This window comes from Coenobita brevimanus, chromosome 98, assembly GCF_032717465.1.
Source record: "Coenobita brevimanus isolate Jiangsu-jjx chromosome 98, ASM3271746v2, whole genome shotgun sequence".
NCBI lineage: Eukaryota > Metazoa > Arthropoda > Malacostraca > Decapoda > Coenobitidae > Coenobita > Coenobita brevimanus.
This window is the reverse complement of record NC_137051.1, coordinates 20,843,015-20,865,700: the sequence shown is the minus strand read 5'-3', so window position 1 is coordinate 20,865,700 and position 22,686 is coordinate 20,843,015. Positions and strand designations below refer to the sequence as shown.

Below are 22,686 nucleotides of genomic sequence, written 5' to 3'. Positions count from 1 at the left end.
TCCAACTACCACTGCCACCATTCTTACCCTTACATTACACCTACACCCTTTCCAACTACCACAACAACCACCTTCATCACCTCCACCAGTTATCACCACTGCCACCATCACCATTCACCATCACCATCACCATCACCTCCACCAAACACCACATTTACCATCCCTACCATTGCCAACTGTAGGAGTAACTATGAGCACTACCAACCTCACTACCATTGCTACCACCCTCACTACCACCACCTACCACATCTATAGCCGATGCCAACTGTCACTATCAACCACTCTCACCACCGTCAACCAATACTCTTCACCAGACACCATCCCTAGCAACCATCACACCCCCATTCTCCACCACCTACCACCATTCTCCACCACCACCACCATTCTTCACCACCTACCACCATTCTCCACCACCTACCACCATTCTTCATCACCTACCACCATTCTCCACCACCTACCACCATTCTCCACCACCTACCACCATTCTCCATCACCTACCACCATTCTCCATCACCTACCACCATTCTCCACCACCACCATCACAATTCTTCATCACCTACCGCCATTCTCCACCACCTACCACCGTTCTCCATCACCTACCACCATTCACCACCACCTACCACCATTCTCCACCTCCTACCACCATTCTCCACCACCTGCCACCATTCTCCACCACCACCTACCACCATTCTCCACCACCACCACCACCACCATTCTCCACCACAACTACCACCATTCTCCACCACCTACCACCATTCTCCACCACCTACCACCATTCTCCACCATCATCTACCACCATTCTCCACCATCACCTACCACCATTCTCCACCATCATCTACCACCATTCTCCACCATCACCTACCACCATTCTCCACCTACCACCATTCTCCACCATCACCTACCACCATTCTCCACCACCTACCACCATTCTTCACCATCACCTACCACCATTCTCCACCACCTACTACCATTCTCTGCCACCACCTACCACCATTCTTCACCATAATCTACAACCACTCTCCACGATCACCTACCACCATTCTCCACCATCATCTACCACCATTCTCCACCATCACCTACCACCATTCTCCACCATCACCTACCACCATTCTCCACCACCTACCACCCTTCTCCTCCATCACCTACCACCATTCTCCACCATCACCTACCACCATTCTCCACCACCTACCACCATTCTCCACCACCTACCACCATTCTCCACCATCACGTACCACCATTCTCCACCTACCACCGTTCTCCACCTACCACCATTCTCCACCACATACTACCATTCTCTGCCACCACCACCATCTACCTGTGCTCGAGAAGCCGTATGATTAAGCAAACACCTGTAGTATTGCCGTACCTTCGTCATTCCCACCTAACTCCATTACCTGCCATAATCACTACCATTATTACATTCTACTGTCTTCACCAGTCATTACAACTACCTGTACCATGCCCACCTGTCACCACAACTACCATCCATACCAGTCACCACAAGTACCATCTCATCAATGACAACAACTATCAGCACACCATCGTCGCCCCCCCCCGCAACATCATCATCTACATCATCTACCACAACCATCATCCTACCACTGCAGCCAACCCCACCCACACCACCCGAATTATCACCATCGATCACCACCATCACCAGTCACCACAGGCTACAGCAACTATCATCACCATTACCACCACCATCTGCAACAGCTACCACCATTACCATACCACCACCCACCACCATCATGAGCTACCACAACTACCACCACTAGTACTATCACTACCATCACCACACTCACTCAGACAAGAAGTACCACCAGAAATTACTACCATCATCAGTTACAACAACTACCTGTATTTCCATCAGCATCACCGATCACCACAACCACTACACCATCACAACAACCCCTGCCAACACCACCTTGAACTGCAACACCTACCACCACTACCATCATTACACCTACCTTTATCAACCAGCACCATGAACAACTCCCACCACTACCATCATCACCGTCGGCCCTACCACCATCACAACCACCCCTACCACCATCACAATCACGCCTACCACCATCACAATTACCACTACTACCATACAACCACCCCAACCATCCAGCCTGAGGAGGTACAACAAGCAGCACCATTACCACTACCCTCACTCGAAGCACCATCCGGCAGCGGGCCATAATTAAGCAAACACCTTTACTGTTACTCGCCCTTTGTCGCTCGGAATGTCTTTGTTGCCGGGAATGGAGGCACGGAGAGGTGGAGGGAAGATGGAGGGACTGAGGGAAAGGAGGAGAGACGTAAGGACTTAGAGAGGGAGGGACGGAAGGAAGACTGAGAGACTGAGGGAGGAAGGAGGGACGTAAAAGGGATGGAAAGACTGAGGGAAGACAGAAGGGAGAGGGAGAGAAGCAGGAGGGGAGGGGAGAGACGGACTAAGATAGGGAATAGACGGGGGACGGAGGGAAGACTGGGAGACTGAGGGAGGGAGGATAGATGTAAGAGGGAGAGAGGGAGGGATAGATATGATCGAATGACTGAGGTAGAAGAATGGAGAAGAAGGAGTAAAGGAGAGATTATAAAAGGGAAAGGGAAGGAGGAGAGATATGGAGGAATAGATGCTTGGGGGAGGGAGGAAAGATTGAGAGATTGAGGTAGGAAGGAGAGACTTAAGCGGGCAGAAAAGATAAGAGAGACAAGGAGGGAAAGTGGAGGGAGGGAAGATTAAGAGACTGAGGAATAGAGTGAAGGAAGTAAAGGAAGGTGGGAGGGAGGAGGGGGAGAAGAAATTTAAGACAAAGTAGAGGAAAGGAAGAAGAGGGTGATAGAGGACAGTAAGATTTGAGACTAAATCGAAGGATGAGGATATGAGAGAGGGATGGATGGAATGAGAGAATGAAGGAAAAGGGAGAGACGTAAGTTGAGCATGGAGAATAAAGAAAGGGATGGAGGGAAGAGAGAGAGAGAGGGGAGGAGAAAGAGAAGTAAGACTGGGAGGTTGAGAATGTGAGAAGGGGGAGACAGGAGGACAGAGGAAGAGTGAAAAGGGAGAGACGTAAGCTTGAGAGGACTGGGGAGAGAGATGGAGGGAAGGGAGAGGGGAGAATGGACGAGGGGGAAACTTAGAATAGAGATTAAGGTTAGGGGAAGGTGAGAGAGAGAGAGAGAGAGAGAGAACTGAAGAAGAAAGAGAAGACCTTGCGAGAGAGGGAGATAGTGAGAAGCAGTATTGAATGGAGAGGAGAGAAGAGAATTGGAGGAAAGGATAAGTGTAAGAGGATTGAACAGGAAAACTTGGGGGAGAAAGAAAGAGAGATTGAGAGAGAGAGAGAGAGAGAGAGAGAGAGAGAGAGAGAGAGAGAGAGAGAGAGAGAGAGAGAGGCGATGCCGTGGAAAGGGGGCTATGACGAAAGAGTTAAAGAGATTAGACAAAAATAATGACGACACACGGGTGGAGGAGGGGGAGGGAGAGAGGAAAGAAGTGGGAGAGGAGAAGGGAGGGGGAGGGATGTGAAGACGGAGGAAGAGAAAGGAAGTAATGGAAGAGATGGGGAGGGAGGAGAAATGAGATAGGAATGTATGAGGAGGAGAGGAAGAAACAGAAGAGGTAGGGAGTAGGATGAATGTAATTAAGAGGCAGAATGTGTGAAATGTGTGTGAGCGGAGGAGAGAGGAGAGTAATGGGTGGAGGAGAAGGGAGAGGGGGAAGAGGGAAGAGAAAGGAAGGGAAAGAAAAGGAAGAGAAGAGATTGGAAGAGAGAGGGGAAAGAGGGAGAAGCAAGAAGAGTAGGAGAGTGGTAGGTATGAGAGGAAACGTGTGTGGGTGTAGAAGCGAGCAATACGTGAGCGAAGAGGAGCCCAGATGCTGTTTGACACGGAATAGGGGATCAAGCGCAGGAGATTCACACAAACACAGGCAGGCAGGCAGCAGTCAGGGAGGCGGAGGATGGGAAGGAATGGTGGTTTATGATGAGAGGAAAATAAACACAAGAGTGGGACTAAAAAGTTAGAGCACTTTGCACCCAGCGATTTGTCCACGGGCTGATCTTTTTTCCTTATCCAGTGATCTCGACTTTAGAGCTGTTGTTCCTACAATAATTTTCATCTTTACCTGATTCCCAAGCCTTTCACCAAGTTTGGTCAAAATCGGATCAGACCGATTAAATTGACCAGACCTTGTGACCGTAACTTTTGACCCTTTGTTCTCAAAATCGAATCACTTCAACCATGTCTTGCCTTCAACTTGTCCACCAGGTTTAATCGAAATTGAACCAAAACTTTCAGATATACGGCCGAACATTTGACTTTTCCCTGTGACCCTGACCTTCGACTGATTGTTCTCAAAATGGAGTCAATTCACCCTTTAGTGCCACTCAGCCCTTTTCACCAAATTTTGTCGAAATTAGATCAATATTGTTCAAATAACCCTTGAGCTTTATCCTGATGTTGTCAGTCAGATCACTTGCAATAGCTACTTTTATCTGACCCTCAGCCCTTTCAAGTATGGTCCAGATGTGATTAAGAATTTGTTATACTGTTCGCACACACACACACACACACACACACACGGTGTTTCGTTTTATCTATCTATCTATTGCCAGACGCCATAATCCCGTAAGGGGTGGCCATTTGGCTCTGAGTTATTTGTTTTATGGGGAGGGGCACTAACCCTCCACCAACCCAAGCTATAATAATAATAATAATAATAACAATAATGATAAAGAATTTCACAGTGAAGAATTTTCACACTCAAGCGAAACCTAGTTTGCTGCTTCCCTTTATATCGTCCCGCATCTCTCCGGTACATCGTTACTTTTTTTCTAACAACTTTTTTTCTTACCTTTTTCTACTTTGTCTCAAGACTCAAGTAAGAAAGAGCCACATATTATGTAGGTGAAACCGAAGGAACGACGTCAGGAATCAGGGTACAGTGTGAGTGAGAGGAGGGTATTGGGGAAAGGGAAAGAGTGGGAGGAAGGAAAGGGGTGAGAGGATGGGGTGCGAGGTGGATGGGCTGGGGGGTGAGGGTGTGGGGTGGATTAAGAGTAAGTTGGGGGGGGTATTGATGGTGGGAGTAAGGGATGTAATAGGTGGATTAAGAGTAAGTTGGGGGGGGGTATTGATGGTGGGAGTAAGGGATGTAATAGGATGGAATAGAATGAGATGGGATGGAAAGGACGAAGGTGAGTGGGATATAGATAATGGACGATTTAGAGGGTGTGGCAGGGTGAAAATGGAGTAGGGTAAGGGTGTGAGAGGGTTAGGGTCGAGTCGGCCCCAGTCACACTGCAGGTACGACTTATCGCAAACCACCCGCGACCTGCAGGTCGTGGGTGGTTTTGGTGAAGTTTACGACCGGTCTTCATGTGTCTCGGTCAAGCCGCAGGCCACCATGGTGACCAAAAAATCGTCGCGAGGTCTTTCGTGCTGCACGAGAAACCTCCCCGCGACCACCAATGTCGTGGCACGGAAGCCGACCGGTGAGCGGCTGGACTGTGTCTGGCCGGCTTACGGACTGCGATTGGTCGGCGACACCTGATTCTTAAGCGGTGGTTGCTATCCGGACGGAGGCCGGTCGCTGCCTGCTCTGTGCAGTGATCGTCTTCACTCCATCAAGGCGACGACTGGGTCGCGGTGGCCGCCGTCCACAAGCTTCCTGTCCGTGGTGGTGGTTGAAGTCCGGCCGCCGTCCAGCCGGCGATTGGTCGAGCGACAGGTGGTGGGCTGGACCGAGACCAGCCGCCGGCCAATCCATGGCTGGTGTCGGTCTAGTGGTCATAGTCTAAACTGCGACAGGACGCGGACTGGCCGCCGTTTGTCGGCGGCCTGCCGACGACCAGTCGGCCACCTGTCGGTGTCTTGACCTGTGTGTACCTGGCCATGGTCGCCATTCGGCCGCCCACTGGACGGACGCTGGACGGACACTGGACGACCACCGCTAGCCGATCCGTGACATGACTGCTGGGAGACCTCCGTGGTCGGGAACTGGTTTCGCGATTTTCAGGTTTGCGACAAGTCGTACCTGCAGTGTGACTGAAGTAGGAAGGATAGAATGAGGTTAATTTGAATAGGATAGGATAGGCGTTGAGGAGCGGTTTTTTTTTTTTTTTTTTTTTTTTTTTAAAGATAGGTTGACAGGGTGGGGTTGTGGTAGGACGCGAAAGGAAAAGGATGATAAAAATAGAATGAATTGGGTAAAATAAGACCAGATCGAAGTATGGCCGGGCAGAGTGGAATGTGATAGTTTAAATTGGAATGTGGTAGAGTTGGAAAGAAAGGGAAAGGTAAAAGGAGAGAGAAAAAAAAAAGGCATTAAATGAACAAACTGAAATGTTACGAGATGGAAGAGGGTGCAGTGCAAGGCGAGGATGATATGGAGAAGCATAGGGTGTGTGGAGGATTCTGCAACAGAGTGAGGGCGAGATAAAGTGCGGGTGTGGCAGGGCGGAAGAGGATGTGTCAGGGTGAGTAGGGTGGAACTGAGAAGAGGCTGTAAACGAGGCAGAATGGGGGCAGGGTGGGGTGAGGTAGGGTGTGACAGAGTGGAGTAAGGTGAGGTAGGTCAGGGCAGAATGAAGTTCAATGGGTGATGGTGGGCGGGGACAGGGTGCAGTGACGTAGGATGGAACAGTCTGGCGTGAGTTAAGAGTGGGAGTGTAGAGTGTAGCGTAACTCGTTTCGTTTCGTTTTTAAAGGCTCCAACATGCTTGGATGCATCGGCCTTAGTCACCTCATGGCGGCTGTACATGCAGCTTGATCACTGGCAGCTTCCCTGTTCAGTCCCTTTTCCCTGAGGTCACACTCAGTGACCTCGTCCCAGGTCTTTTTCAGTCTACCTGTCGCAACCCTACCCATAACTTTATCTCTTCATACTTTCTGCACCCAGTTATCATACTCGATCCTCTCCATATGCCCAAACCACCTCAATCTACCTCCCTTCATCACAACACCAGTACACTCCAATCCCATCCTACCTCTCAGCTAGAGATAAAATTTAATGGACCAGAAAAAGAGCAGGATAGGGAATGAAATAACATAAAGGTGGGGGTGGAGGAGAGGTGGGGTTGGAGGTGGAGGAGAGGTGGGGCTGGAGATGGAGAAGGAGAATGAATAGAAGGAGGGGACAGGAGAAGGTTCTGTAAGAGGGGTCACGACTAGGGTAGCAGAGAGGGAGGAGGGAGTAAGGTGAGGGGAGATACATAAATGGGGTGGCAGGGAGGAGGAACAGGGAAGGGGTAGAGAGGGGGTGAGGAAATGGAGAAAGACTTGAGTAGGTAGTAGGGGGTGGGGGGAGTGGGTACAAACTGACAGACAGACAGACGGGCGGATAAGTTAGCAGTCAGGCAATCAGGGAGGCGAGAAGAAACACACACACACACACACACACACACACACACACACACACACACACACACACACACACACACACACACACACACACACACACACACACACACACACACACACACACACACACACACTGCCTCCCAAACAAAGGGCTTACATATCTAGTCAGAGAGAAAACTCGGAGACAGACACAAAGGCAGGCATACTTGAAAAGACAGACAGACAGAAACAGGCAGGAAATAAAGATATGAGTATTGACTGACAGAGATAGACATAGACGGCGACGGACAGGTAGACAGGTAGTAATAGACACATAACAGATATTGACTGACAGACACAGATAGACGGAGGCAGAAACACAGAGAGAAAAATATAGGTAGAGACAAAGAGACCGACAGACAGGAAGAGACAAAGAGAGACAGACAGACAGGGTGAGACAGAGATACAGGCAGACAGGAAGAGACAAAGACATCTATTACACGGACGGACAGGCATAGAGGTAACGAGGCAGATCAACAAATGCAGGCACGTACAGAGACGAAAAGCCGGAGGGAGAGAGAGAGAGGTGGAGGCGGGAAGACATACTAAAACAAAAATAAGTCGGTGGAAAATTGGTAGATGCAGAAACGGACGTGGGCAGAGAGAGAGAGAGAGAGAGAGAGAGACAGACAGACAGACAGACAGAGAAAGAGAGAGACGGGTTGACAGAAACGTAGATAGATTGAGATAGACGATACAGACTGAGAGAAATGCGGAGGCGGGAGCGAATCAAGAATAACCAGGTTAGACCAGTGGGTTTCATTTAACACAGGAACTTGCCCCGCCCAACCCGCCTCACTCACTACCTCACTTTCTCGCTTTTTTACTCGCTCACTAAAGAAGTCCTTTTCTTTACTTTTTCGCTTTTATTTTCTTCTGGTTCATTTACTCATTTGTTGACTCACGTTGACCCAGAATTGTCTTCTCGCTTTGGCTCTCCTCATTTCTTCCTCACCTTTCATTCATTGGTCCACACGTACTCCTACTCATTTACTGACCAACTCCCCCTCTGACTCATTCATCCATCCATCCATCCACCCACTCGCTGATCCAGTCCCTTAGTCATTCTCTCCTTCCCATTTTACTCACTCATTCACTCAGTTTTTATTCCCTCTTTCATTTCTTGTTTCATTCACTGCACTGGATAACATGTTGGTTGATTGGCACTTCCCATGACATAGTAACTTTACTGTATTTTTATTTTATTTTTTTACTCTTCTCTGCACCGACTCTGTCCATTGTTTGCATGACCTGCTGTCGAGATTCATTCGCCTACTGACCGGTCTCTCTGAAATGGATCTTAGGCTTAACCTCGTCGAAAGTATAACATATTTTTCTTTTAGTCGTGGCCACCTCCGGACGATTATAGGCTATATAACACGGTGGGTTAGGAAGGATGCTAGAATGGGTTAGGTAGTCTTCATGCAATCATTCACTGCTAGGGTGCACTTCTACGCTAAATAAAATCGTCTGATACCTGTAAGAATAAACTTCAGAAAGACGTTCTCGGGATGAAAAGGATAAATGTAGGGCCTTAAAAAACGAGATGGAAAGACTAGAAGTAGCAGCTACATGATGGCGAGTGGTTTGGAGTGGCAGGCGGGCGTGGAGATGAGTAGTGATGGAAGAGCTGTAAGACTTCTTTTTGCCTTGATCCCCCTTGATGAACTCCGGGATTAGGCGTTTGGCATTTACAGAGCAAAATGTGCAGATCAAAAAACAACGCCAGAGTTAGTGAAAGGATTAATATAAAGGTAGGGAAGCGTCTAGTTCGTAATCATTCTAAATTTGTCTCTTGATTACGGTGACTTTTTCTTTCATTGCTACTACTAGACGCCCTTATTTAGCTCAGTATTCCAAACACTCTAATGCTTACTGATGATCGTATTAAACTCCTCCATTTTGAAAACTGTTTCCTGACCTGAATAAAATAATCTGTAAACAGAATGTATAAACCTCTCATCCAAATAAAGAAAAAAAAAATGACCACCTTAACTGTAAATTGAAATGCTTTAGTTATGCTGCTTCCTGACTTTATTCAAAGCTCCTGAGAGGCTTTAAAAAAAATGGATTACTGCAACAAGGCCGTTCAATTAACACTGGGTTTACTCACGACTTTTTATGATGCTACGCCGGCCTTGATTATTTTGGGTATAAATCCGAGATCAGTGGCTGAGGCGGGAGTGGGATATACTATTCTGTGTAGAATGAGGAATTTGAGCTTGGCTAATGTTCTCCTAGTTTTACTTCTCATTGCGCTTCCGTCCATGGTTATTTAAGGTTTGGTGTCGAAATTTGGTGGTTGGAACATTGGTAGGATATGCAGGGTGGTCCATATATGGCACTCCTCTTCCACTCCACCAGGCGATTTCTTGTGTATTGCAGGGACGGCCCAGTCAACGTTATCATTGACTGCTCTGGATCATTTATTAATTTCCTTCTCCCTCAGTCGCACCCACGCCCACACAAATTTTGAGCCTTCCCCTGAGCACACAAAATACCATCCGACTAGTTACAATAGTCGGTTTGTATTCATCTGATGGGATTAGGCCACTCCCACAACTCATATACTAAATCGTGGTTGCATGGAATTTGATGAGTCACAGTCACGAGGTAGGAATACGTCGCCTTGGTTACTAGTCAGATTTTCCCATTAGCCTGGCTACATTTGGCCATGAACTGTCCTGCACAGGGGTTAGGAATCTTCATCAGAAAAAAAAAAAACGCGCTATAGTGTTTTTATCGTGGACCACCCAGTAATGTGCCGCCTACTGTAGGGCACCTTGGTTTGGCGAATATTACATCCACTTTTGCTACTCTTTGCCCTTGTTACATGGTTATTTTAGATCTAAATTGAGGGGTGGTGTTTGGATATTATTTCGCAAAAATACTTCGCTATTTTTTTTTTCACCTCAGGTTCCTCTGTTGGCTAATATTCTTCAGCTGAAAGAGGCGTAGTTTTACTGGAGTCCAGAGATTACATCACAGTTTTTTTTTTAGGGGAGGAGGGAGGTTCCAAAAATTACATCAATATTTTTTCCGAGGGGAGGAGGAGGTTCCAAAGATTGCAGTAGTGGGTTGCATGAGCAATTGTCCATTGCCTTAAAGTCTTTGTTAAGGGGTTGATCAATATTTATGTCCGCAGCTGTACGTCGTGGGATGGAAGGACTCAATAACAAAATCCAATACCCTTGAACGCCCCCCCACTCCCTGTCCCTCCGTTCTGATTGTCTTGCCTGATTGTCTGAGCCGGGGGACGTGAATGGCTGACGACCCAGTAAGAGATGAATAGCGCGCAGGAGTGCATGAATGAGTGACGCAGCAGGCTATTGTATGTTTGCCTGTGGTGGCGTCTCTCTCTCTTGGTATCGTTTGTTTTCGTGTTTGGGTCTTTTTTTTTTTTCTTGGGTCTTGTGTGGCTTAATTGGTGGGTGTTATTATGTTTTTATTATTTCTTTGTTTATTCTCGTGTTTTTATTACTCATTATCGTGGTTGGCTTTGCTCGTGTTCTGTATACGTCGTTATGATGGATAGGTAGATAGATGGATAGTTGTTGTATTGGTGTTTTTTTGTCTGTTGTTTGGCATCTTGGGGCGGGACCCGTTCTCTGATGTTTATTCTCTTGTTATCTCTTATCTTGCCTCCGTTTCATGTTCGTTCTTTTGGACTCATTATCTTTTAAAATCATGTGTTGTTGGGTTTCTGTGTGGTCCTTTTATGTGTGTTTCAGGGTCTGTTTTAGGTCGCTTTTCTTTTTTCTTTGCATTTGGTGTTGTTTGGTGTGTCTTCCCGATATCCTGCAAATTTATCATATAGTTTTTTCTTTATCATTCAACATATTTCATTTGTTTCTTCTTTTACTATTTTCTTTGTTCTCTCACTTTTCCTCCACTCCTCCTTCCTTTCTTGTTCCTCTCCCAGTTCTTTCCCTCTCCTCCTCCTCCTCCTTTCACATCTCCTGTCCTGCGTCTCCTCCTCTGCCTCGTGTTCCTGATTTTTCTCTCTCTCACACTTCGTTTTTCCTTTCCCCCCAGTTTTTTCTTGTCTGTAATTTGTCTCCCTGTCTTCCTCCTCCTCCTCCATGTTACATCTTCTTATCATTTTTATCTTTCCTTCTTAAACACACTCGTCTTCCTTATTTTTTTTTCTTTATCCTCCTCCTCCTTCTCGTCCTCCTCCATTTCTCATCATCCAGTTTTTTCTGCTTATTGCCGTATCACTTATTGGTCTCTCCTCTTTCCACTCACTTCAGTATAATTTTCCTTTTGTTATCTTTTCTTTATCTCCCTTTAGTCTTCTTCCTCCTCCTCCTCCTCTTCCTCCTCGTCGTCGTCGTCGTCCTCCTCCTCCTCCTCGTTGATGGAGGCAGAATACTTTACCCTGATATGTAAAACTGTTGACGACTCCCTCTCATCTCCATTATGGAAGCAAAGGGCTCGCTCCTACACTTTATTTACTTTCTCACTTCTCTCTTTCTCTTCCTTTTCCTCCTCTCTATTTGCTTTCTCATATTCTCTTTCCATTACTTTCACCTCGTTTCGCCTCTTTTCTTTCCCCCCCTCCTTTTTTTTTTTCTTTCGTCTCTTCTGTTCTCTCTCTTTTCTGATATCATACGCCGGATTCAGAAGTAAAAAAATCTCGACTTTGCTCACTTTTCTCGCTTCTGCTCCTCCTCCTGCTCCTGCTCCTCCTCCTCCTCCATTTCCTCCTCCTCCTCCTCCTCCTCCTTCATTTCCTCCTCCTCCCCCTCCTCCATTTCCTCCTCCTCCCCCTCCTCTTCCTTTTCCTCCTCGTCCTCGTCCTCCTCCTCCTCCTCCTTCAAAATCGTTAAGGGATATGACAACTTAGACATGAATAAGTATTTTGATATAGACCGGTCGAGTCAAACCAGGAGTAATGGCTGTAAAATTATGGGAAAGCGTTTCCAATACCATGACGCAAAATACTTCTTCTTCAAAAAAAGTTGTAAATATCTGGAACAGATTACCCTGAGATACCGTGAACTGTATCTCAATTAAGACATTCAAAAACAAAATGGACAAGTATTTGCATGAGAATTCTCAGCTGACTCTTTTTCTGTCCGAGTAACTTGCTTTTATAGCAACGTGTAAGTTCATTCCCCTTTTGTCTACAAGACACCCTGTAAACAACGTACCTGTACATAGCTTCACGTCATTATATATTTTTCAATGTATTCAGTGCAAATAAAGTAACATAAGCACAGATTAGGATATGCACTGATAACCCTGAGTTAACGGTCACTACTCTTACTTTCGACCTGTGATGGGCTGTGGATCACTGAGGGTCCCTGTTAGCCAAGTGACCACCATCGGGATTTTTTTAATGTACCAGGGGTCACTGCTTCAGAAGGAAACTTGTGTATTTGTCCCACATGGGAGAGTTCCTTGTCTCAGTGGAGTGAACGGAGCTAGGGCCTGATTGACTGCTGCCTACCTAAAAAGCGCCAGGCAAAGCTGCCGCATCACCCCTAAACAGCCACTCTGTGCACTGTGCAGTCCCCTTTTGTCTATAAGATGTCCCGTCTTATATATTTTTCAATTTCCCAGTGCAAAGAAAGTTATATAAGCACAGAATAGGATCTGCACAGATTGCCCTGAGTTAACGGTCACTACTCTTACTTTCGACCTGTGATGGGCTGTGGATCACTGAGGGTCCCTGTTAGACAAGTGACCACCATCGGGATTTTTTTAATGTACCAGGGGTCACTGCTTCAGGATGAGACTAGTGTACTTGCCCCAGACAGGAGAGTTCCTCGTCTCAGTGGAGTGAACGGAGCTAGGGTCTGATTAACTGCTGCCTACCTTAAAAGCGCCAGGCAAGGCTGCCGCACCACCCCTAAACATCCACATTGTGCATTGTGTAGTTTCCACGTTATGTCTTCAGATGCCCTATTAACTCAGTGTACCCATCTATAATATCATGCCGTAAATGTTAGTTTATTTGATTACTTTGTCTTTCAGGTTACTCAGACGGGTAGCTTATAGACAAAGTATTATAGAACGTGACTTTTCCTTTTCCAGTATTTCCAGTGAAATTTCCATGTCAGTTTTTCCATGCTGCATGGTGGTTTTTCTCACTTTTTCCTGTAGGGTTTGGGGGTGGGGGGAGCCTTCTTGCTTTACTATCCTTATCCTCAAGCATGTAGAGTTAGATCTTATAGTCATAGTCTTCTCCGTAACAAGCAGCCTCGAAAGGACCATAAGGTCTGTTGCTGTTTGCTTTCCTATATAATCCCTGTCATCCTCCTCCTCCTCCTCGCGTCGGCGTGATAACACTTTACCTTCCTATTTAAAAGCTCTTGACCACTTACTCCTCTCTTCATGACATACTGGAATCTAGCAGTCTCTCTCTCTCTCTCTCTCTCTCTCTCTCTCTCTCTCTCTCTCTCTCTCTCATTTTTTCCTTTCCATGTCTCCTGAATCTCTAATGTTGCCTCTCTTCCCTCCATTTTTCCTTCCCTCTCGTCTTCCTTGTCCTTCGCTTCCTCACTTTTCTTTTTCATTCTCTTCCTCTTTCCAGTATCATTCTCATTCTCATCTCCAGCTTTATTTCTCTCTTTCCTCATAAATTCCTCGTACTTCCATGTCTTTTTTTTCCTCCCCCTCTCGTGTCGTTTCCCTCCTGCTCACCTTCCATACTTCCCTCTCATCTTCCGGAGGCATAACTTCATCTCCAGTTTCTTCTCCTACCCTCCTCCTCCTCCTCCACCTCCCCCACCCCCGTCGTTTCTTCCTTATTCTTTAGTTCTTCATTCTCTTCCCCCTTTTCCTCATCTCCCATTCGTCCTCTTTACTTTTCCTCTTCTTCCTTATTCTTAGCCTCCTTTCATTCTCTTACTCCTTTCTTACTCCTTCTCTTACTTTCCCCTTTCTTCTTCCTTCTTCTTTATATTTCTTCCTCTCTCGTATTCTTCTTCCTTCAATTCTCATCCTCATTTCATGGTTCCCTTATGTTCTCTTTTTCTTCTTCCCTCCATTCCCATCATTCCTTCTTCCCTTCTCTTCTCCTTCTCTTCATTTTCTCTTTTTCTCTGTATATGCTTTTGTAATCCTCCTCTCTTTTCCTACTGTTTTTTATGGTATAAAGTCTGTCCTCTTCTAAGGCTCTCATTTCTTCTCTATCCTCTTCTCAGTTTCTCTTTTCCTCTTTTTCCTCTTCTTAGTATTATTTTTCTTCTCTCTCCTCAGTTTCTCTTCTGTCTCCTCAATTTCTCTTTTCTTCTCTCTCCTGTTCTCAATTTCTCTTTTCTTCTTTCTCCTGTTCTCAGCTTCTCTTTTCTTCTCTCTCCTGTTCTCAATTTCTCTTTTCTTCTTTCTCATCAGTTTCTCTGTCCTTCGCTCTCTTCTTCTTAGTCCCTCTTTTCTTCTCTCTTCAGTTTCTCTTTTCTTCTCTCTCCTCTTCTCAGTCTCTCTCTTCTTCATTCATTATCTCTCTCATCCGTCTCAATCCTCTCTTTTATCAGTCTTATTTTTGCTACTTGCATTCTTCTCGCTCTTTTATTGATCTGTTTATCATTGTCATTTTCTCTCTCTCTCTCTCTCTCTCTCTCCCTAGGGACGACTCCTTTTTCCTCCATGTTTCGTATTCCCGCGTTGTCTGCACTTGAGAGAGAGAGAGAGAGAGAGAGAGAGAGAGAGAGAGAGAGAGAGCGCAACGCAATGAAGAAAAAAAAAAAAACAGGAACAGAATTAGGAAGGAATATGAGAGAAAGGAGCGGAAAGAAAAAGGTTAAAGAAGTGAGAGAGAAAAGAAAGTAAGCAAACAGAGAAGAAAGAAAGCGAGTGAAAGATAGAACGCGAATGAAAAAAGGAAAACGGGAGGGAGTGAAGGTAAGTGAGCGAAAGAGAAAAAAGTGAACGAGAGTATAATGGAGAGAAACAAAGCGAACGAAAGAGAGGGGAAGAAAGAGAGCAAGTGACTGACAGAAAAGTGAGAGAGAGAGAGAGAGAGAGAGAGAGAGAGAGAGAGAGAGAGAGAGAGAGAGGTACACACATATATAGATTCATAGACCACACAGACCTACTGCCCTTAAATTACTAGATCGTTTGGCCTTTGCTGTTTACTAATATTACTTTATTTATTGGCCAAATACTCTCGTATTTGTTTATGAATTTAGATGCCTTTAATTTTGAGCCATGCTTTGTTAATTTTTTGTCCAATTGTGGAAACTGTAATTTGGCAGGGTTGGAGATTTTGGTATAAGATTGAGGAGCTGAGGTATGGCCGTGGGGACTTTGGTATGACCGTGGGAACTTTGGTATGACGGTAGGAACTTTGGTAGGACCGTGGAAAATTTGGTATGACCGTGGGGACTTTGGTATGGCCGTGGGAACTTTGGTATGACCGTGGGAAATTTGGTATGACCGTGGGAGAATTGAGTGAGCTGCGGGAAACGTGCTCTACCTCAGCCACAAACTTTGCAGTGGCTCTGACAAATATTTTCGTCTCTGTCATACTTTTTGTCAAGAAGTAGAACAGTGCCGAATACAAAAGACAAAAAAATGGTGAGTCAGAAATAAAAGAGTATCCATCTAATCACACACACACACACACACACACACACACACACACACACACACACACACACACACACACACACACACACACACACACAACGAGAAACCTGGTCGGGGAAAAAAGCAGAAAACCTATATATACACTATCAGGCGGGTTTTAAAAGCGTCAATCAAAAACCCAAACAATCGTGAATCCCCCTCAATGCCTGGAAAAACAAACATCCACCACACGGACCAAAAAAAGAAAAAAGAAAAAGAAAAAGAAAACGGGGGAGAGAGGGGAGGGGGGACGGAAGAAAATTGAAACGACAAAACGGTGGTGAAAAAGTTTGGAGCAACAGAAACAGGCTACATATTGCTCCGAGACTCACTGAATCGGCAAAGTTGTCAGACGTGGGGGGAATCAGGAAAGGGGGGGTGAGGGGAAGGGGTTGGGGTGAGGGGGAGGAGGAGGGGAGAGAGAGAGATAAGACAGGTCATGTTAAGCGAAGGGGGATGAGGAGAAGTGATGGGTTTGGGATGAGGAGAGAGTTTGAGATGTGTGTGGGGGGGGGGAGAGGGAGGGGGAGGAAAGAAGGGTGGGAGAGGGAAAGAGATAAGGCAGGTCATGATGGGGGAAGTTGGGGTGGGGAAGAGGGGATAGTGATGGGTGTGGGATGATGGAGAGTTTTATAACGGTGGAAGGGGAGAAGGGGTGAATGGTAGGAGAGGGGAAGGGGGGTGATGGGGGATGACAAAGGGGAAGAGGACAGGTGATGATGAGGGACAAGGGGTAGGGAGAGGCAGAGATGAGTGGGAGGGGAGTAAGAAAAGAATGAGAGGAATGGGGGAAAGGGAGAAGGGAGAGAGGGGAGTAGGATGAGAGGGAAGGAGGGAGAATGCGAAGGGGAGTGAGCTGTTGAGGAGAGAAAGAGAAGAAAGAAATGGATAGGAGTAAGACATGGGAAGAGGAAGGGAAGGAAATAAGAAAGTGGAGAGAGAAAAAAAAGTGGGACGAGGGGGTGGAGGGGAAGGAAGAACTGGAAAGTGGAGGAAGGGAAAGGAAAAGGAGAGGGAAAGATAATAGGAGAAGATGGGGGGAAGGGGGAGTGAGAGGGACAAGATACGAAAAAATGTGGAAGAAGGAAGACGAAGAGAAAGAAAGAAGGTAAGAAAGGAGAAGGAAGGCAAGACTTGTAAAGAAGAGCTGTAAGAGGAAGAGAAGAAAAGGAAAGAGGAGAGGAAGGGAAAAGGAAGAAAGAACAGGAAGAGAAAGGGAAAGAAAAGGAGAGGGAGGGAGAGGGGAAGGGGGAGAGGGAGAGGATGAGAATAGAGGGAGGGAGAAGAGGAGGGGGAGGGGGATCAGGAAGGTTGGCACTCTGTCTGTTCCTGTCAAGACGGAGGGAGGAGGGACAGCTCAGCACGAGAGAGAGAGAGAGAGAGAGAGAGAGAATGTGAATGTAAAAATGTCTTTGTATGTGTAAATGTGTATTGTGTTTTGCGTTTGTGTGTGTGTGTGTGTGTGTGTGTGTGTGTGTGTGTGTGAGAGAGAGAGAGAGAGAGGGGGGGGAGAGGTTTGTGGGCCAGCGATTTGTAAACCCATCTTGTCAGCCTCTCACCCCGTCGCTCCACCAGAATATACACTTTTATCGAGAGGATCCCTTATTTTCCTCTCTCTCTCTCTCTCTCTCTCTCTCTCTCTCTCTCTCTCTCTCTCATATACTTACATGTTTTTCAGTCTTGCAAGGTGTTATTTTTAGCTGGTCAATGTTAGGGCTGCTTTGGTGGCTTTGCGAGGTGGGAAAAGCCTCATACTTAGCTGCCCTATTTTTAACCTCTGTGATTAGGGAAAGCGTGTGTATTTTAAAGTCAGAATTAAGCAACAAGCGTCAGTAGTATTCGTATGTAAGTTAATATTAGGCACCATGTAATAGCCAGATTTGTAAGCAGAGTAAGGTAATAGGCACCAAAATATAGCATTATTAGTAAGGAAAGTGAGAATATCAGGCATCATAATGTAGCAGTATTATTAAGCAGAATAATAATAAGGCAGCAAAAAATGATAGTATTAGTTATCAAGTTAAAATTATCCAGTAAAATATGACATTATTACTAAGCAAAGTAAGTTCATTTTAGACACCGAAAGACAACAGCATTCAAAAGTAGGTTAATAGTTCACATAAGAGAACAAGGAAAATCATAAGCAAGATAATATTTGACAGCAAAAGATAGTAATATTTGTAAAGAAGTGAATTAATCAGCTTTGGTCTCAGAAGGAAATATTTCTCTGAATCACCACACTCCAGTCGACGACTTTTTCACTTTAGTCAGGTCATTTTCAGACGATTTTATTCAGCAATGAAGGGATTTTTATTCTGAAGTGTTGGAAGCAGTCTGCCCTCTGTGACCAGAACAATGTCTTCCACTAAGCTGAATAAAATCGTCGGGAGGTAGCTATAAAATAATAATAATAATAATATATCCAGGGGGTGGTTGGGGTTGATTGTTCATGTAATGCCACTCAGGGATGAGTGAGGCTGGTCACTCTCATCTTAAATGTATGGACCAACTGCCTAGCCCCGGGCTGCTACGCTCCTCATGGGGCAATGTAGGATTGGATGATGGATGGATGGATGGATAATAATAATAATGATAATTATAATAATAATAATAATAGTAATAATAATAATAGTAGTAGTAGTAGTAATAATAATAATAATAATAATAATAATGATAATAATAATAATAATAATAGAAATAATACTAATAATATATTGCATAAAATCATACTTTACTGATCTACCAGAAGATCAGCCGACATGTCGTAAAAATACCCCCGCTAATACCAATACACCAGTCCTGTATGAGACAGCCCTAGCATGTATTCAATATGGACGGTGGGTGTTAGCGCCGAAGTGGTGACATGTAGAAGCGTATGGTATGTAGGAGGACTACTGGGCCTTGAGAGCAGGCTGTGAAGCCTATCCGCATAGTCGGACACAAAAAAAAAAAAGAAAAAAAAAAAAAAAAAAAGAACTAGACGATTGAAGAGATTGAAAAAGTAAGTCAGCAGTAGCAACAGAACAAGAAAACACGTAAACAGTTATATTAACACTATTAAAGTAAACGAAAAAGGAAAGAAAACGAAAAAATAAATGTTAATATTAAAATCACTTAAGGAACACTGGGTAACAAAAACGGCAGAATTCATGAAAAAAAAAAAAAGTTAAGATTAGGACTGAAAAAAAAAAGGTGCGGAAAAGCAATTATATTACCGTTATAAACTGTAAACGAGAAAAAAAAAACTCAAAATAATTATCACTCTCTCCCTCTCAACTCATCTGATTATCGACACTCAAAAACTAAAAAGAAAGGTGTCACGAAAAAGAAAAAAAATCAGAATGCGCCAGATATACAGTATGCTTTTCAAAAATCTAAATCCATCACACGTAACCCTCCTCCCTCCAAAAAGTGTATCCTAATTAATTTTCATGGACCAGGGTATAAGAAATGTATATAACAGTTCAATACACATTCCTTTTTTTTTTTTTTTTTTTTTTCTTTTTTCATCTCCACTCGATGCGGGAAAAATGTGATTGCTACTCGCTGGTATTATGGGCCTCTTGATTTTTTTAGGGGGGGATGGGGGATTTTTTCTGAGTTCTTTCAATTGCAGTGGCGGGGGTTTGGGGGGTTTAATGGCCTGTTGTTTTATATGTATACTTTTTTCGTTGCAGATTTGGGATTACTTTTTTCTTTTTTTTATTGGGTGGAGGGGAGGAAAAATGGTGTGTGGGTGGAGTGATGGAATTTGTGTTTGGGGGGGTGGGATCATTGTGTGTGTGGGAGGGGGTGTGGAGGGAGTGGATATTTATAAATGGACAGTACATATGTAGGCTATCTTTTTTTTTTTTTACACGATCTATATGTATACAAGAGTGTGAGTTTGTGAGCGCGTGTGGAGCTGTGCTTGTGTGTTTGTCCAATATTTATGTGTGAGAGTACCGTACGTTGTGTGTGAACTTTCATGTTTGTATGTATGAACGTTGAGCCTGCGTTAAGCAATGAACTTTGTACTTTATACTAGTTAGCGTCATTTGATTTTTTTCACCTCAGAAGAAGCTGTTATAGTTGTGTTGACATCTGCTTTGATTAACGATTTGAAAATAAAATAAGTACCGGTAGATGTATGTGTGAAGGAATGAATAATAAATAAGTAAATGGATAAATAAATAAATATTGACATAGGTGTCGGTCAAAAAAATATTAACGATTTATTTTTTGTCCTTATAGTGTTATTTAGGTTTTGTTAACGTTTTAATCCAAGATTTACAGTGAGTTATGTTTTTGCCAAATAATTGCGGTTTACGTTTTGGCTAAACTAAAGGTTAACGTTTTGGCCGAAAAGAAAATTAACCTTTACTGCACTCAGGCCAAAAATCCTGCAATGCCCATTTTCACAGGATATATTTTCCAGCATAGCCCGAACACCCATCAGATCTCCAGCCTATCCCACTCATTCCTTTGCTCGCCACACCCATTTCATTATCCCCTCTGTTGACGGAGGCACGCGATCGACGAATTGCCTTTTACTTCTTCTTGCTGCCTCCAGACGGTTTTACTCAGCCTAGGATTGGTGTCTGGTACTGAGAGGGTTAAGTAGTATTCAGTAACCCCTTCAGCACGGTGATGTCTGTATTAGGGTTTATTCTGGCTACTTTCAGACGATTTTTTCAGTTTGGCATTGGTTTCGTACTGACGGGGTTTGAACAGCATTAACCTTACGATGAACTGTTTTATTAGTGTATTATTGCTAAAACACACACACACACACACACACACACACACACACACACACACACACACACACACACACACACACACACACACACACACACACACACACACACACACACACACACACACACAGGAACTAAACGTGCTCAAAATAAAGTCTGAAATAAAGACATCAGGCCACAGTTAATCTCGGTAAGCTGAGACCCAAACATCCACAGCACACACACACACACACACACACACACACACACACACACACACACACACACACACACACACACACACACACACACACACACACACACACACACACACACACACACACACACACACACACACACACACACACACACACACACATCGGCGTTATCTTCTGTTCCCATTTTGTCATCAAGTCGGACTCACAGTTGTGTACGTATTTGTATGTGTGTGTGTGTGTGTGTGTGTGTGTGTGTGTGTGTGTGTGTGTTTGTGTGAAAGCGTATAGCCTCTGTGAGGGTATTTATATTCATTTTTACGCTTGTAGTTTTGATTGAATTCCACTTAGTTGTAGCCTGAATTAGAGCTATGATCTTTTCCCTGCAGAATAGCACCTAACTGGAATTGATTTACCTTTAGTGTATCATAATGGACCAAAAGGGGCAAGGAGGAAAACTATGATGCTCCACTTCATTGTTTTCTAAAAGGTAGATTTCCCAGCTTCCCGATATTTGTCTTTCATGAAACATATGGAAAATATTATTCAGTGTTTTTATGCGCGGATTTTAATCTTCATTAATCTAATACTTCCCGAAACCATTCACCTTTTAAGTAAGCAGTGAAGTTGAAAATCATCGTTTTCCCTCCTGGCTTACTGTATACTGTGTGAGATTTCGTTCGCCTTGGAAGAGATCATTCTGACGGATGAGGTTCAGTAATAAACAAAGGTGAATTAATTTCTTACCTGTGTCGGGCAATGCGAGGACAGGGACCAGCAGTGTCAGCAGCATAGTCAGCCGCCACCGCCAACATGAAGACGCCTTTTTAACACAGCCTCCACTTGCACTCTTAAACGCAGGTAGTCCTGGGATGGTCTTGCTGTCTGTGTGATCTGTGGTTTGGTCTGTGAGATGGGAGTGATTGTTGTTGCTGGTCCCTCTGGTGATCTGGTTGTCCGATATGGTCTGTATGATTTGGTCAGGTTTGGTGTGAGTGGTTCGGCAGCAGTGGTCGTGGTTCTGTGACATCATAGCCTGGCCTTCAGTCCTAGAGGTGGTGTAAACAGATGACGTCATCGCGCCACCTTCTTTCCGGAATTGTTTGGGTAAGTTCGACAGGAGGCCATTTTCGTGACGGCCACTGTCGGTATCAATCAGAAGGTTCGGACTGACTCTTCTGGACTCTCCCCTCACATCCCGCGGGAGTCCCAGTGGTGGAGGCAAGGACTTGAAGTTACCCCTGCCCCCTCTCGCCCCTTCCAACTTGATGCATCCGAGACTCAAGTTTGCCTCCATTACTGTCTCGTTTCGGCCGCCGCCCCCGACTCGCCAGAAAAGTTCCGATCCCGTCGCTGAATTCCGGCAGGCAATCGGGAGACACCTCGACGCCCTTACCTCCGTCTCTACCGTCCGCTTTCCTCCGGTCTCTCTGATCTGCATCCATCCTGTTCCCTTCGTCATCTCTACTTCCGTATTTTCTCCTGTTCTCTCCGTCTCTGCCTCCTTCTTTACTTGTGTTTCTTCCTGCATTCTTCTTGTTTCCTCCGCTTCTCCTGCCTTCGTCATCTTTCCTGTTGCCTCCCTCTCCTTACTCTCTTTCCTTCCCGTTACCTCCCCCGTTCTTTCCATCTGTTCGGTTGTATATGTCTCAGCGTTCTGTTTATAGTCTTCTGTTGCATCTCTCTCTCCGTTCATCCCTCTTGTTGCCTCCACCTGTCCTTTCACCCTTCTTGCTTCCTCCCTCTCACCTTCCTCCTTCCCTGTAGTCACGAGTATGTCTTCA

At 45.0% G+C, this 22,686-nt stretch overlaps 1 protein-coding gene across 1 annotated transcript in view; it reads right to left on the bottom strand.

Moving 5' to 3' along the window:
- The window catches only part of LOC145413990 (uncharacterized), a 130,652-nt gene extending 108,183 nt beyond the window's left edge, over window positions 1–22,469 (bottom strand). Inside the window, exon 1 of the mRNA XM_080283563.1 lies at window positions 21,650–22,469. Coding sequence (XP_080139689.1) covers window positions 21,650–22,469 — 820 coding nt within the window. The remainder of the gene's footprint in view (window positions 1–21,649) is intronic.
- Window positions 22,470–22,686: the final 217 nt, after the last annotated feature.